General features: G+C 38.1%; 1 protein-coding gene across 2 annotated transcripts in view; it reads left to right on the top strand.

Moving 5' to 3' along the window:
• The window catches only part of LOC124387089 (tensin-3-like), a 67,111-nt gene that overhangs the window by 19,671 nt on the left and 33,234 nt on the right, over positions 1 to 14,206 (top strand). For both annotated transcript variants that reach the window (XM_046851189.1, XM_046851188.1), the window contains exons 2-7: positions 600 to 749; positions 2,899 to 2,949; positions 4,637 to 4,759; positions 5,581 to 5,645; positions 6,641 to 6,724; positions 9,050 to 9,162. In XM_046851189.1, coding sequence (XP_046707145.1) covers positions 600 to 749; positions 2,899 to 2,949; positions 4,637 to 4,759; positions 5,581 to 5,645; positions 6,641 to 6,724; positions 9,050 to 9,162 — 586 coding nt within the window. The remainder of the gene's footprint in view (positions 1 to 599; positions 750 to 2,898; positions 2,950 to 4,636; positions 4,760 to 5,580; positions 5,646 to 6,640; positions 6,725 to 9,049; positions 9,163 to 14,206) is intronic.

Below are 14,206 nucleotides of genomic sequence, written 5' to 3'. Positions count from 1 at the left end.
GTAAAGTCAGGTACTGAAGTAGGTGAGACGAGAAGGCCCGGGGTGCAGTCAATGTTTTTATTCATGTTCAATAGGGTTGGAGGTCTATAGCAGGAAATCTTCTGACCCATGGAAAACAGATCCTCATGGAACAAAATCCACACAAAATGTGGGAACAGGTTTGGGTCTCCTAGTTCAAGTTTAAATCTAGTTCAAGGGCATCTGAAGACGTCCTACACAATTATATGGGTAAGATCCAGATATGGCTGGAAAAATCAGGTGTCCTAATACGTATTTATCATAATTTTGAAACGCTTTTGTGGATATTGTTCAAACTATAATCAGTTAACGCTTCCCACCACAGGGAGGCAATTCAGCGAGAGGTAAATAAAAATCAATCTTTCACTTGTCATGTAGTAAAACCTTTCAGGGCAAGTATGTAAAGCAATTTGTGTTTCCTTTGTCCGTATTGTTCGAGCGCTCCTTTCATGCTGTTTGCCGTGACGCGAAATTGTGTAAACGATGCGACGTTTACGACGAACCCAAACAATAAATTTCAACGACTGTGCCCGATGAAAATCATATAATCCCAATGCATGTTGTGTTTTCTCTCCGTACAGATGGAGGAAGGCTACGAACTGGACCTGACCTACATAACGGAGCGCATCATCGCCGTCTCGTTCCCGCAGAACTGCTCCGAGGAGACCTACCTGCACAATCTCAAGGACGTCACTCGCATGCTCAAGTCCAAACACGCAGATAACTATTTGGTAAGACGGCGATCCGGGCCTGAGTGTTTACGTTCTCGCTGGGTTTTTTTTGCCGGAGCAGACGTTTCTAGAGAATGAAGCAGCAGCGCAGGATTATAGGCCCTGGAGGAATGGGTTTTGGCTTGTCTCGTGAACGTCACGCAGGGACGTCTGTACAGAAAGTCTGGTTTTTGAGACAAACAGCAATTAACACGCTTGTTACGGATGTACGGGTCCAAGCAATACAGAATCAGGAGCGTTCGAAGTTCTTAGAATGTTATTTGATACGATGTGGTTGCGTTGCAACAGTTTACAGTGTTTTGATGTCATAATTAGTTGTAACTGTTGTTAAAACATTTTTTTAAAAGCGTTTAACTTTGGATCCAAAGGTTGTGAGTTTGAATCCCAGCCACACTAGAGTACTGGGCCCCTGAGCAAGGCCCCTTAACACTATAGCTGCTCAGTTCTATTAATGAGATAATTGTACATCATTCTGGATATAAAAGTTTTGGGACTTTTACAGCCACCTGCGGTTCTTAGCCAATTAAATTTGAAGGTACACAATTGTATCTTCTGTCTTTGGATGGTGTAGCATGACATTTTCCCTTTACTTGAATTACGAGACCCAAATCTGTTCCAGCATGACAATGTGCCTGTTCACAAAGCCAGCTCTATGAAGATCTGCTTTTTATGGGCTGGAGTGGATCTCCTTCTAAAGAGCTCCAATGACATAACGATCTTATGTTTGAGTATCCACAAACTCCACAAAGGAATATTAGGATTATGCCCAGAGCTACAACATCTATAAGGTGAAAGATTTCAGTTAAATATGAAGCTAGTATTTATGCTAATTAAGGATTTTTTCAACCAAAGGAATGTGCACGTGTCTCTTAAAAACAGTTTTAACAGAAAAGATTTTGCATATACATTTGCAGAGTCTGGTGTTAGGATTTTAGTTTGTTTGTTTGTTTAAAGGGGCGGAGCTTGTGCTGATAAACCTCACCGATCCCAACTGTATTAGACAGAATGAATGCTGTTTACTTGTCCCTGCAGTCTCCAGTGTTATCTGCTGTCTTGTGATGAATATATCTCTCCTTTGACTTTCATGTCATTGTTAGTACTGTTGTTTGGACTCATGCATTCGAGACAAAAATGCGAGACAAAGTCCTCTCAAGACAAACAAACTCAAACCGAAATTAAATGTACGCTATATAGACAAAGGTTTGTGAACCTTGGGTTCTCATTTGAGTATGGTTCCTCTCAAGGTTTCTTCCTCAGAGAATCCAAAGGAGTTTTTTCCTGCTAATTAGGTACACATAGTTCACTTGTAAAACACAATGTCATTTGTGAAAAGTCCTATAGCAATAAACTTGAATTAAATTTTGTGGAGATTCATTAAGACACATATTCAGGTATTGATGTTTGTGAGGCCTTGAATGCAGTCAGCTTTCTCAACTCATCATAATAGGGTTGAAGCTCTAAAGCAGGAGATCTTCCACATCTTCCAACCTATGGAAAGCAGATCTTCATGGAGCTGGCTTTGTGCACATAAGCATTGTCATACTGGAACAGGTTTGGGTCTCCTAGTGCATCTCAAGTGAAGGGGAAATTTAATCCAAAGACATCTTATACAATTGTGTATCTCAAATTTCGGAGAAGAACCTCATATGGCAGGAAAAGTCCATATATTATATTATACTATATTTTTTTCATATAATGTATATATAGAGTCCCCGTCATACCCCATCCTGGGATTTTTTTGTTTGCTGTCCCTCCGATCATCATTCTGTTACCTGATTATATATTTTGAGATCACTGAGTCATCTGTGCCTTCTGTTATTGAATTTGATTCAAAAGCAGGAGAGTCGATTGTTCATTCCCAAAAGCCTATAAAGTGAGGAAGAGATATAGGTACATCATGTGACAGTCTGGATATTATTTGTGTGGTGGGTCATATTCTGTTAAACGTTTGTTTGAAATAAAATAATGAAAACATTATTTTCTAAAACACTTATTTTCTATCAATAATCATTTAATTTAGTGGTGACTATTGGTACTGCATGACTGTGCATGCTCTGTGCGATAAGTTCAGACACGCCCATTTAAAAAGCCAAGTTTTTTTTCACGTTCCTATCCCCGAGGTTTGCTCATGTTTCTGTTTTTGTTCCAGGTGATCAACCTGTCAGAGAAGAAACATGACCTGACCAAGTTGAACCCTAAGGTAATAGAAATAGATCTGTTTGGAAATAGCTCAAAGAAAGCGCTGGAGTGTGTGGGTGGAGTGTGTGTGTGGGGTGGAGTGTGTTGACTGCGTTAGTCATCAAGGGCTTGAAGCAACACCCGCTCTGGCGTGCATACACTCGTGTGCAAAACACCACAAAAAAAAAAGAAGAAAAATACATCTCTTTAGAAGGCCATGGGCTGTTCGAATACTCATTTCTGATTGGCTTGAAGGAGTTCAGGTGCGAGTTTGAGTTCTGAATGAATGCACTGCCTATACACACTTGTAACCATAGCAACATCCAGTTCTATACAAAATGAGAGAGCGATTGCAAACCTTTTTCAATAACCTTATTGAGCTCCATGGAATATTTACGGATGCAGCTTATATGATCAGTGCGGTGATTCTGTTCAAGAATCCTCCAGCACTGCTCAACTGGTACCACCTTCTCTCAGAATGAGAGGTAAGTATACTTCAAGGCTCTTCCCTGTTACAGCACCGAGGTGGTGGAATGAACTTCCCCTAGATGTCCGTACAGTGGAGTCCCTGGCTATCATTAAGCGACGGTTGAAGACCTACCTCATCCTGAAACACTTAAATTAGCACTTTCTAAGTTTGCTTGGTAGAATTCAAGAGTTATATTTGTATTAAGTTTGTACATCGTGTTGGACAAGGGTGTTTGCTTCTTCTTCCTCTTCTTCTTCTTCTTCTTCTTCTTCTTTCGGCTTCTTCCATTAGGGGTCGCCACAGCAGATCATCCGTCTCCCTACCCTCTGTCTTCTACATCTGCCTCTTTCACCCCAACCACCTGCATGTCGTCCCTCACCACATACATAAACCTCCTCCTTGGCCTTCATCATTTTCTCCTTTAAGGCAACTCTATCCTCAGCATTCTCCTCCCGATATACCCCATGTCCCTCCTCTGCACGTGTCCAAACCATCACAATCAAGCTTCCCTCACCTTGTCTTTAAAACGTCCTACTTGCGCTGTCCCTTTAATAAACTCATTTCTCCTGGACAATGCCGCAAATGTAAACCGGAGAAGAAAAACACAATTAACTACAACAGCTTGATTATTAGTAAAGACAGTGTGTAATTCACACACTAGACAAATAGTAGTCTATTGTTGTAGTTTAGTGCCGATAAGTTTGCTCCTTATAATTGTTGTTTTTCCTTAATGAACAAGCCGGTGGCGACTGTGCTGAGGAAAAACTCCCTGAGACGTCATGAGGAAGAAACCTTAAGAGGAACCAAACTCAAAAGCGAACCTCATCCTCATCATCTAATGTCCATTCATTACAGTTCCATCATTGTTGAGTTCAGTGATGGACGCTGTTCATGCAACCTGTGGTCCTGAACCACTGCAGCAGACTGCTGATATTAAGTCCATCACAAATTCATTCTCAGTTCTTGAGTTGCTTAGTTGCTCTTTAGGTTGATCATGTGGAACCATCATCAGCTGCACAAAGTGTCTGAAGAGAAGAACAGGACTGGAACACTGGTCAAAAATTTTGAGATTGAATGTTCTGATGATTTTATCATCCCTGATTTAATCAGTGAAACTTCTGGAGAATTTGATAACATTATCTGATTTGATGTGTTCCTTACAGTAAGTTTTGTCTCTACTTAGAGATATCTTGTTTGAGTTACCCTGATGTCTGTGATTTTTTTCTTTTTTTTTGCTCAGACGTTAGACACAGGCTGGCCGGACCTCCACGCTCCTCCTCTGGATAAGATCTGTACCATCTGTAAGGCCATGGAGAACTGGCTGAACAATGACCCGCTGCATGTAGTGGTCATTTACTGCAGGGTGAGATTTCTCATACTGTACATATGGATAAAGGGATTTGCATAATCCAGAAATCAGTGAAAAGATGTCTGTGGGGAATCAGCACAGAGCAACTGATTTGCATTTGGTCCCACCCCTGAAATTTCCTTAAAGGTGATGCTTGCACAACTGAAGATGAGAAATCAATGGCAAAAAATGTTATATTAAACAATAAATAAATAATAATAATAAAATATGGTGCTGAAAAGATGAATTGTGTGTAAATTAAATAAACTAAAAAGAAAATCGTTTGACCCAAAACTAAATCTATTATGGCATTTATAAAAAAGTCCAAATGAATAAATATAAAAGAGGTGAAATTAAAAACTTCAACGCAACACATTTATTCCCAACTTCCTTTCTTTATTCAGATAATAATAAACTCCTGCGAAAAATATTTTTTTTTATCACTAAACATTTACTGATGCCAAGTCTCAAATCAAGTACCAAAATCTGCCATGGTGCACAGATCCGACAGTTAAAACAGTCCGTGTGGAAACACAGCAAAGGTTTCGTTTGGTGTCGATTTACATAACACCATAATTACATATATATATATATATATATATATATATATATATATATATATATATATATATATAGTCTGGTTCCATTATTTATTAAAAGTGTTTTTCTATTATTATTTGGTAACTTTTTTGTTATTTATTTATTATAATTTCATAATTTCAATAATTTTTATTGCTGCACTTATTTTATTTTATTTATGTATTTATTTGTTTGTTGGTTTAGTTATTCATGCACTCAGAAACCTGGGTAGTAATGAGTTGTTTTCTGTGCTGCAGGGAGGTAAAGGCAGGATCGGTGTGATCATCTCTTCCTTTGTTCATTTCACAGACATCTCAGCCAGGTACCTCACTTCACATCATCTTACTTTATCATCTACATAGCATTACCACAGTTTCCATACTGTCATAATGTCTGTCTGTCTGTCTGTCTGTCTGTCTGTCTGTCTGTCTGTCTGTCTGTCTGTCTGTCTGTCCGCCTGTCTGTCTGTCTGTCTGTCTGTCTACCAGTGTTGAATGAAGTACACAAATCATGCACTCGAGTAAAAGTAGAGATACAGTCGTGAAAATTTGACTCCAGTAAAAGTAAAAATGTCCCTTTAAACTTTCACTTGAGTAAAAGTACTAAAAGCCTTCAAATGGCAAAAACTTAAGTATCAAAAGTATTATGATTTATTATGGCTATAATGTTCCTATTATCATTTTTGATAATAGGAGTCTTTGACAAGACTCTTTGCTTAATCGACTAAGTATGTATGTTGGTGATAAGTAGATGCCACCAATCACCAATCAAAACAAATATAAAACAGAGCGTGCGCTCGACCCTGATTGGTGGATTTCTGTGTTTGAACAGTTAAGTTTTTATCCACTTATAAATAAAAAGGAACGACTGATTTCACTACAGCTACATTTTTTTACACAAATTGTGTGTGTGTGTGTGTGTGTGTGTGTGTGTGTGTGTGTGTGTGTGTGTTTGTGTGTGTATACTTTTTTTCTTGACCATTGTTGCTCACCTGCTCATTTGGTTTAAATGGTAATGATCATACTGTATGTATTTCTGCTTATCTGCTCTGGACACACACTCCAGCTGTGAAGTGAACTGTGAGCTGGGCCTTTACCCTGCAGGAGGTTATTCAGTCCTCCATAATGTTTACTTAACCAGGACATTCTGCTTCTCAGTGCTGGAATCTCTAGCTTTACCACATGATCTCTCTAATACTGCATCTGTGTGTGTGTGTGTGTGTGTGTGTGTGTGTGTGTGTGTGTGTGTGTGTGTGTCTGTGGTTTCCGATTGGTGTGAATCACACCTTTCTTATGTTTATATCTGCATGTGTTACAGTGCAGATCAGGCCCTAGATCGCTTTGCTATGAGAAAGTTCTACGATGATAAAGTCTCGGCCCTGATGACACCCTCGCAGAAACGGTAACGACATTCTATCTATCTATCTATCTATCTATCTATCTATCTATCTATCTATCTATCTATCTATCTATCTATCTATCTATCTATCTATCTATCTCATGACACATTGCTTTAGAGTATTACATTATTAGACAGTATTATATTAAATACCCAGAGAAAGCCAGTGGGGGTGTAAACTTTTGAGCACTGTAGCTCAGGTAAGTTCTCCTGGATGCTACTGCAGTATGAATACACTTTCAGTGAGCTGTGTGTTGTGGTGGAGTGAGAACTTTTAATTCAGCACTGAAACCTGCTCACCAGGTCCGTGTCTACGCTCTTAAACTCCATTAAGTAGGATGATCTATTGCGAAGGTTTTGAGTTTCGTGGTTTCGTGGTTTTGGTAAAGTGCTCGTGGTTCTGTCCCGAAATACGGATTCTGTAAAATTCATTCCGTTACAGAGCCTCGTTCACTCAATCTGCCCAAATTTCTCTCATTTCCAGCACAATGACACACCTGGATCAAAGCAAGCAGCTGATGAAATAGCAGCAGAAGCCAGGCTGGGCATTAATCCTAGCTCTTTTATCTTCATGTTGTTTTGTTTGACTCGGTGTCAGGTTGCTGCCATGAAACATACGCTTCAAATATGACACATGAGTCATCTTTCTTATCCTTTGACGCATTTGCATGACGTTTTTCTTCTAAATATGGTTTTCCTTAACAAATTGTTTAAAGATCATCAACATCAATGAAAATTCCATAAATTTCTGAACATCCCAGTCCACATTGGGTCTCCATTTGCTCTTATAATAAGCTCCAGTCTTGGGGGAAGATGTTCCAGTATATTTTGTGGAGGATGTTCACCAGGGTGTTCACAGCATTCACAGTCATTTCAAAGGGGTTAAAGAAGCTTTATGGCTGGAGATCTTTTACTCCAACCCATGGAAAGCAGATCTTCATGGAGCTGGCCTTGTGTACAGGGGTATTGTCATGCTGGAATATGTTTGGGTCTCCTAGTTCAAGTGAAAGACATCTAAAGACCTTCTGCAACTTTGTGTTAACAGTTTAGGGAAGAACCATATTCCAAATCTTTGTCCATGTATCTATACTCAGACCTGTTTTCTGCAGTTCTCCGCTTCCTCTCTGTACCATCTATCTATCCTTTCTTTCTTTCTTTCTATCTATCTATCTATCTATCTTTCTTTCTATCTATCTATCTATCTATCTATCTATCTATCTATCTATCTATCTATCTATCTATCTATCTTTCTTTCTTTCTTTCTTTCTTCTTTCTTTCTTTCTTTCTTTCTTTCTTTCCTTTTCTCTTATTATCACTATTCCTTCCTTCCTTCCTTCCTTCCTTCTTTCTCATATTGTTTCTTTCTTTCTTTCTTTCTTTCTTTCTTTCTTTCTTTCTTCTATCTATCTATCTTTCTTTCTTTCTTTCTTTCTATTTCATTCATTATCGATATTCTTTCTTTCTTTCTCTCCTTTTTCTCCTATTCTCATTATTCCTTCCTTCCTTCCTTCCTTCCTTCCTTCCTTCCTTCCTTCCTTCTTTCTCATATTGTTTCTTTCTTTCTTTCTTTCTATCTATCTATCTATCTATCTATCTATCTATCTATCTATCTATCTATCTATCTATCTATCTATCGGTTCTTTCTTTCTCTCCTTTTTCTCCAATTTCTTCCTATTCCTTTCTTCCTATCTTCTTTCTATCTATCTATCTATCTATCTATCTATCTATCTATCTATCTATCTATCTATCTATCTATCTATCTATCTATCTATCTATCTATCTATCTATCTATCTATCTATTGTTTCTTTCTTTCTCTCCTTTTTCTCCTATTCTCATTATTCCTTCCTTCCTTCCACCCTTCATATGTTGTTTGTTTTTCTTTCTTTCTTTCTTTCTTTCTTTCTTTCTTTCTTTCTTTCTTTCTTTCTTTCTTTCTTTCTTTCTTTCTTTCTTTCTTTCTTTCTTTCTTTCTTTCCAGCTTTTATTATTGCTCCTTCTATCTATTTTTCCTTGTTTTCAGTTTAGGAATGGTTTGTGTTTGATTGTTGTGATTACTGTTATAAATTTTGTGTCTTTTCAATCCCTGTTTATTATAAACTATCTGGTGATCTGGTGATCTGAGTTTTATTGTGGTCCTGAATGCATAATCAAGACACAGTGTAGAAAACATAAGCCCAAACAGAGCCATGTGAGATTTTTCTAAAAATAAACAGGTCAAGTGATAAGCAGCATAAAACACGCCAGTATTTTCCGCCCTGGACTGTGAACGTTCTGGTTGTTAGTTTGATCCGGTTAGAAGCATGTGATCATTTTATTTCTTTTTTCAGATACGTATGGATCCTGAACAGTCTGCTTAGTGGCTCCATGAAGATGAACGCCTCGCCTGTCTTCCTGCACTGTATAATCCTCCACGGCATTCCCAACTTCGACAACACCGGGGGTTTGTACTTTTGTGTTTATCAACGTAACGTTTCGCTCTCAAAAATGTATCTTTTAAAAGTGACAGAAGTTCAGGTACAATGTGCACTTAAAGACTTTTTACAGTAACAACAAAAATGGAATAAAATAAAAAATGAAAAGAATAAGAATAAACAAAATAATAAATATATAAAAAATGATGCAGTCTTTAGCAAAGAATAAATAAGTTAAAAAGAAGAAAATAAGAAAACATTTCAATAAATAAAACAAATTGTCAATTCAAATGGAATAATACAAAAAATAATACAAATAAAAAAGGAATAATTGTACAGTTTATGACATAAAACATGATAGAAATAAAAATATCAAAAGGCTAAAAAAATTTATGTTCATTTATGTTCATGACATACAATTGAATAAAAAAAAAAAAAAAAAACTGACATAAAACAATAAGTACAGTTTTTTTAAGTGTGAGATATAAAAAGAATTTAAGAATAAAATAAAAGAATCTAAAAAATAAAACATAAAATCAGTCCATGGCATGAAATAAAATAATTAGTTAAAAACATGAGAATATAATAAATGTTAATAAATTAGAAATATTCCATAACATAAAAATAGAATAAAATAAATAAAAATTTAATTAAAACAAAAATTTAATGTGGTCTATGACATAAAAAGGATTAAAGGATGGTCAATGTTAAAATCAAATAAAATGATATAAAAATGATTATAAGATAAAAAAAAAAAAAATATATATATATATATATATATATATATATATATATATATATATATATATAAATAAAAGTATACAATTAAAAATAATAATAAGAATCTAAATGTAATTGAATGAAAATGTAAAATATAAAAAATAAAAATAACATAAGGAGAATGCAATAATATTTAATATTTTGTAATATAATAAACTAATCATTGCAATAAAAATGAAAGAAGAACTTGCCATACTAATAGAAATAGAACGATAAAAATAAAAATAGAGTTGAAATACGGAGCAGCCCTTAAAACATTCCTTAAAATAGGAACAGTGCAACTTACTGACTATTTCCAAAAATGGCCTGATGGAGCTCGTGCATGTTTTGTACAAAATGTCCAAAGCTCTAGTCCTCTGTTTTCTTTCGATTGAGGACTCGCCTCCTCAAGGTTTTTCTAAGAGTTCTTGGTCAATAAAGTGTTTCATTTTCATTTTTCATGCAGAAAACATTTCTCCAGAGTGTACAAGGAACAGCCTTTACAAGAACTAATTGAAGTCTGCTTAAGAGTTGTTACTCATCATACTGATTACTTTTTCAGATTTTCAGATTTTTTTATCTACTCAAAACCTGCTTCCAATTTTTTTAAAATGGAACCAACCTGTTGGAGCCAAATAACATTCTGAATGTTCATCTTCCTCTCCAGTGCTTCAGTCTACACAATTTCTATAATCATCTGTAAAATCATAGCTTAAATACAATTATGCTGACATATAGACAAATATAGACAAAAGTTTGTGGACACCTGACCTCCTTTTTGAACATCTCATTCCACCTTTTTATCCCCATTTCCTGTTAAAACAACCTTCATTGTTTTGGGAAGATGTTCCACCTTTTGTGGAGATTGGAGGACATTCATTCAGTCACAAAGTGTGTGAAGAGGAGGCCTGTGGTTCCAGTTCTAACACTGGAGACTCCTTCCATTAAACAATACATAAAACTTGTCAATATAAATCAACCATGCCAGTTAAACACTTTGTACTCTTCGTCTTTCGGCTTCTACCGTTAGGGGTCACTACAGCGGATCACCCGCTTTGTACTCTAGATGTAAGGTATTTAATATTTATTCCTTGTGAATGTTACTATGGAAACGGTGACCCAAATGAAGCCATTCAGGTCCTTATATTATTTAACACTCCTGGAGATGCAGGTTGTATGTGTATAAACCATTATATTCTTGGTCCACCTGGAGCAGGTGATGTGAATACACCTGGTGTTTGGGTCACATATCTGGGCGTGTTTACACTCACACAGCCGGGGAAACTCATTCCACATTCAAAAGGCTGACAAGCAAACAGAAAGGAATCTCGCCATTATTCATATCCACACAATCAGAGGTGTGTGGAGAGTACATGCAGCATAGGACTCTTTCTCTTTCTTTCTCTCTCTTCTCACATAAATACACACACCCATATATAAATTATATTTATATATAAAATATATAAAATATTGTGACTTTATTTTTAAAATATTTTGAATTTATTTTCATAATTTCCACTTTATTTTCAAGCTATTATTGTTTTTAAATATATCTTTTTTTAACATGCCACTAAAACACCATCGTAAAATCATATACCTTTCAAAAGTATTTAAAAAAAAAAAATACATTATAAGGACAAAGGTTTTTTTGGGATGCCTGAGCACAAGGTTGGTATTTACTTCTCATTCCACATTAAGTTGCATATTAACCCCCACTCTTCTGGAGAGAGCTATCTGACTTCTCCACCCATATGTGGTTCTTCCTCAAACTATTCCCACAAAGTTCTAGACACACCATTGTATAGGACATTAAACTTTTCCCTTCACTTGCTCTAGAGACTCTGCTTTCAGAGCAGGGGACAAGACGGCCTTAAGAACAGCAAGGGCCAAACTGTCCTATGCCATCAGAGATGCAAAGCACACGGCAAGAGAATCCACAACCATTTCCCGGCGCATGTGGCAAGGCATCCAGGCGATCACGAACTCCAACATCACCTCACCAGATGCGCTGAACGACTTCTACACCCGGATTGAGGTACAGAACAAAGTAAAGGCGAGGAAGACCACCCAGTGACCAGGTGCTCTGTATAACCAGAGCTGAAGTGAGGAAAACTCTATGCAGAGTTAACCCATGGAAGTCTGCTGGACCAGACAACATTCCTGGCAGAGTGCTCAGGGAATGTGCAGAACAGCTAGTGGATGTCTTTACCGACATCTTTAACACCCCCCTGAGCAGCAGGGAGTGCCTCAAGATGACGACCATTGACCCTGTGCCAAAGAAGTCTACTGTCTTCTGCCTCAATGACTATCGTCCCGTCGCTCTGAAACCCATCGTGATGATGCACAGCTTCCACCCACACTGAACCCCATGCAGTTTGCGTATTGTTCAAACCACTCCACGGACGATGCCATCTCCACAACCCTCCATTTGGCCCTCACCCACCTGGACAACAAGGACACATATGTAGGAATGCTGTTCATAGACTTCAGCTCAGCATTCAACACAATCATCCCTCAGCACCTGATTGAGAAGTTGAGCCTACTGGGCCTGAAGACCTCCCTCTGCAACTGGATCCTGAACTTCCTGACTGGGAGACCTCAGTCTTTCCAGATCGGGAACAGCATCTCCAGCACCACCACACTGAGCACTGGAGCCCCTCAGGGCTGTGTGCTCAGCCTACTGCTGTTCATTCTGCTGACTCACGACTGTGTAGCAATGCACAGTTTGAACCACATCGTCAAGTTTGCCGATGACATGATTGTGGTTGGTCTCATCAGCAAGAATGACGAGTCAGCATACAGAGAAGAGGTGCACCAGTTAACAGTTAACAACCTGTATCTAAATGTTGACAAAACCAAAGAGATTGTGAAGAGGTTGTGGACTTTAGGAGAGCACAGAGCAGCCATTTATCACTGATCATTGATGGATCCTCAGTGGAGATCATCAAGAGCACTAAATTCCTTGGTGTTCATCTGGCGGATAACCTCACGTGGTCACTCAACACCAGCTCCATCACCAAGAAAGCCCAGCAGCGTCTCTACTTCCTAAGAAGGCTGAGGAAAGCTCATCTCCCCCCACCCCATCCTGACCATGTTCTACAGAGGGACCATTGAGAACATCCTGAGCTGCTGCATCACTGCCTGGTTTGGAAACTGCACCGTCTTGGATCGCAAGACCCTACAGAGGATAGTGAGGACAGCTGAGAAGATCATCAGAGTCTCTTTCCCCTTCATTATGGACATTTACACCACACGCTGCATCCGCAAAGCCAACAGCATTGTGAACAACCCCAGACACCCGTCACACACACTCTTCACCCTCCTGCCATCAAAAAAGCGTTTCCGAAGCATTCGGGCCTCACATCCAGACTGTGTAACAGATTTTTCCCACAAGCCATCAGGTTCCTCAATAGACAGAACTAAAATGGAACTCGCACACAAACACACACACACTCATTCAACTGTGTGTTACCGAACTGTAGAACCTGAACACACATTACTCATCTGAATCCATTCCACCATCATTTATTTATTATTTATACTTAACCATATAACACTGTTTACATGCTGTTTTTTGCACCTCTTGACTGCTGCTACTGCTGTTTGCACTGCATTGTGTTTACATTTACTCTCGGTTATAGTCTTTATAGTTCTCTTTGTACAGTACTGTATATTCAGAGTATACAGTAGGTTTACTGATCGGCCCTATCTTGTTATGTGTATTGTCCCACACTGTCTTGTGTTGCCTGTCTGTCTGTACTGTCTGTCTGTACTGTTTTTCATCTGCACTGTTTGCTCTCAGTTGCACTCGATGTACTTTATGTAGCTTTATGTTATGTGTTGTAGCTCTATGATGTTTATTGTAGCACCGGGGTTCTGGAGGAACGTTGTCTCGTTTTTACTGTGTGCTGTGTACTGTGTACCACTGTGTATGGTGGAAATGACAATAAAAGCCACTTGACTTGACTTGACTGGAGTCCCAAACGTGTTCCAGAATGACAATGCCAGTTCCATAGAGATCTGCTTTCCATGGGTTGAAAAATGTGGAGGATCTCCTGCTATAGAGCTCAATTAGGATGAATGTGAACACTGACTTCACCTCAGGCCTCCTAAACTCCTCTACATCAGCACCTGACTTTACTAACAGTTATGTGTCTGAATGAGTTCTCACACTTCTAGACAAAATCTAGTGGAACATCTTCCCAGAAGAGTGGAGCTCATTATAAAAGTAAATAAAGACTAAATGTGGGCCGAGATGCTCAAAAAGAAGCACATACCAATCATATTGTCAGTTGTCCACAAAACCCAATGTCC

Source organism: Silurus meridionalis, chromosome 6 (assembly GCF_014805685.1).
Source record: "Silurus meridionalis isolate SWU-2019-XX chromosome 6, ASM1480568v1, whole genome shotgun sequence".
NCBI classification, from domain to species: Eukaryota; Metazoa; Chordata; class Actinopteri; order Siluriformes; family Siluridae; genus Silurus; species Silurus meridionalis.
This window is presented reverse-complemented; position numbering and strand designations above follow the sequence as displayed.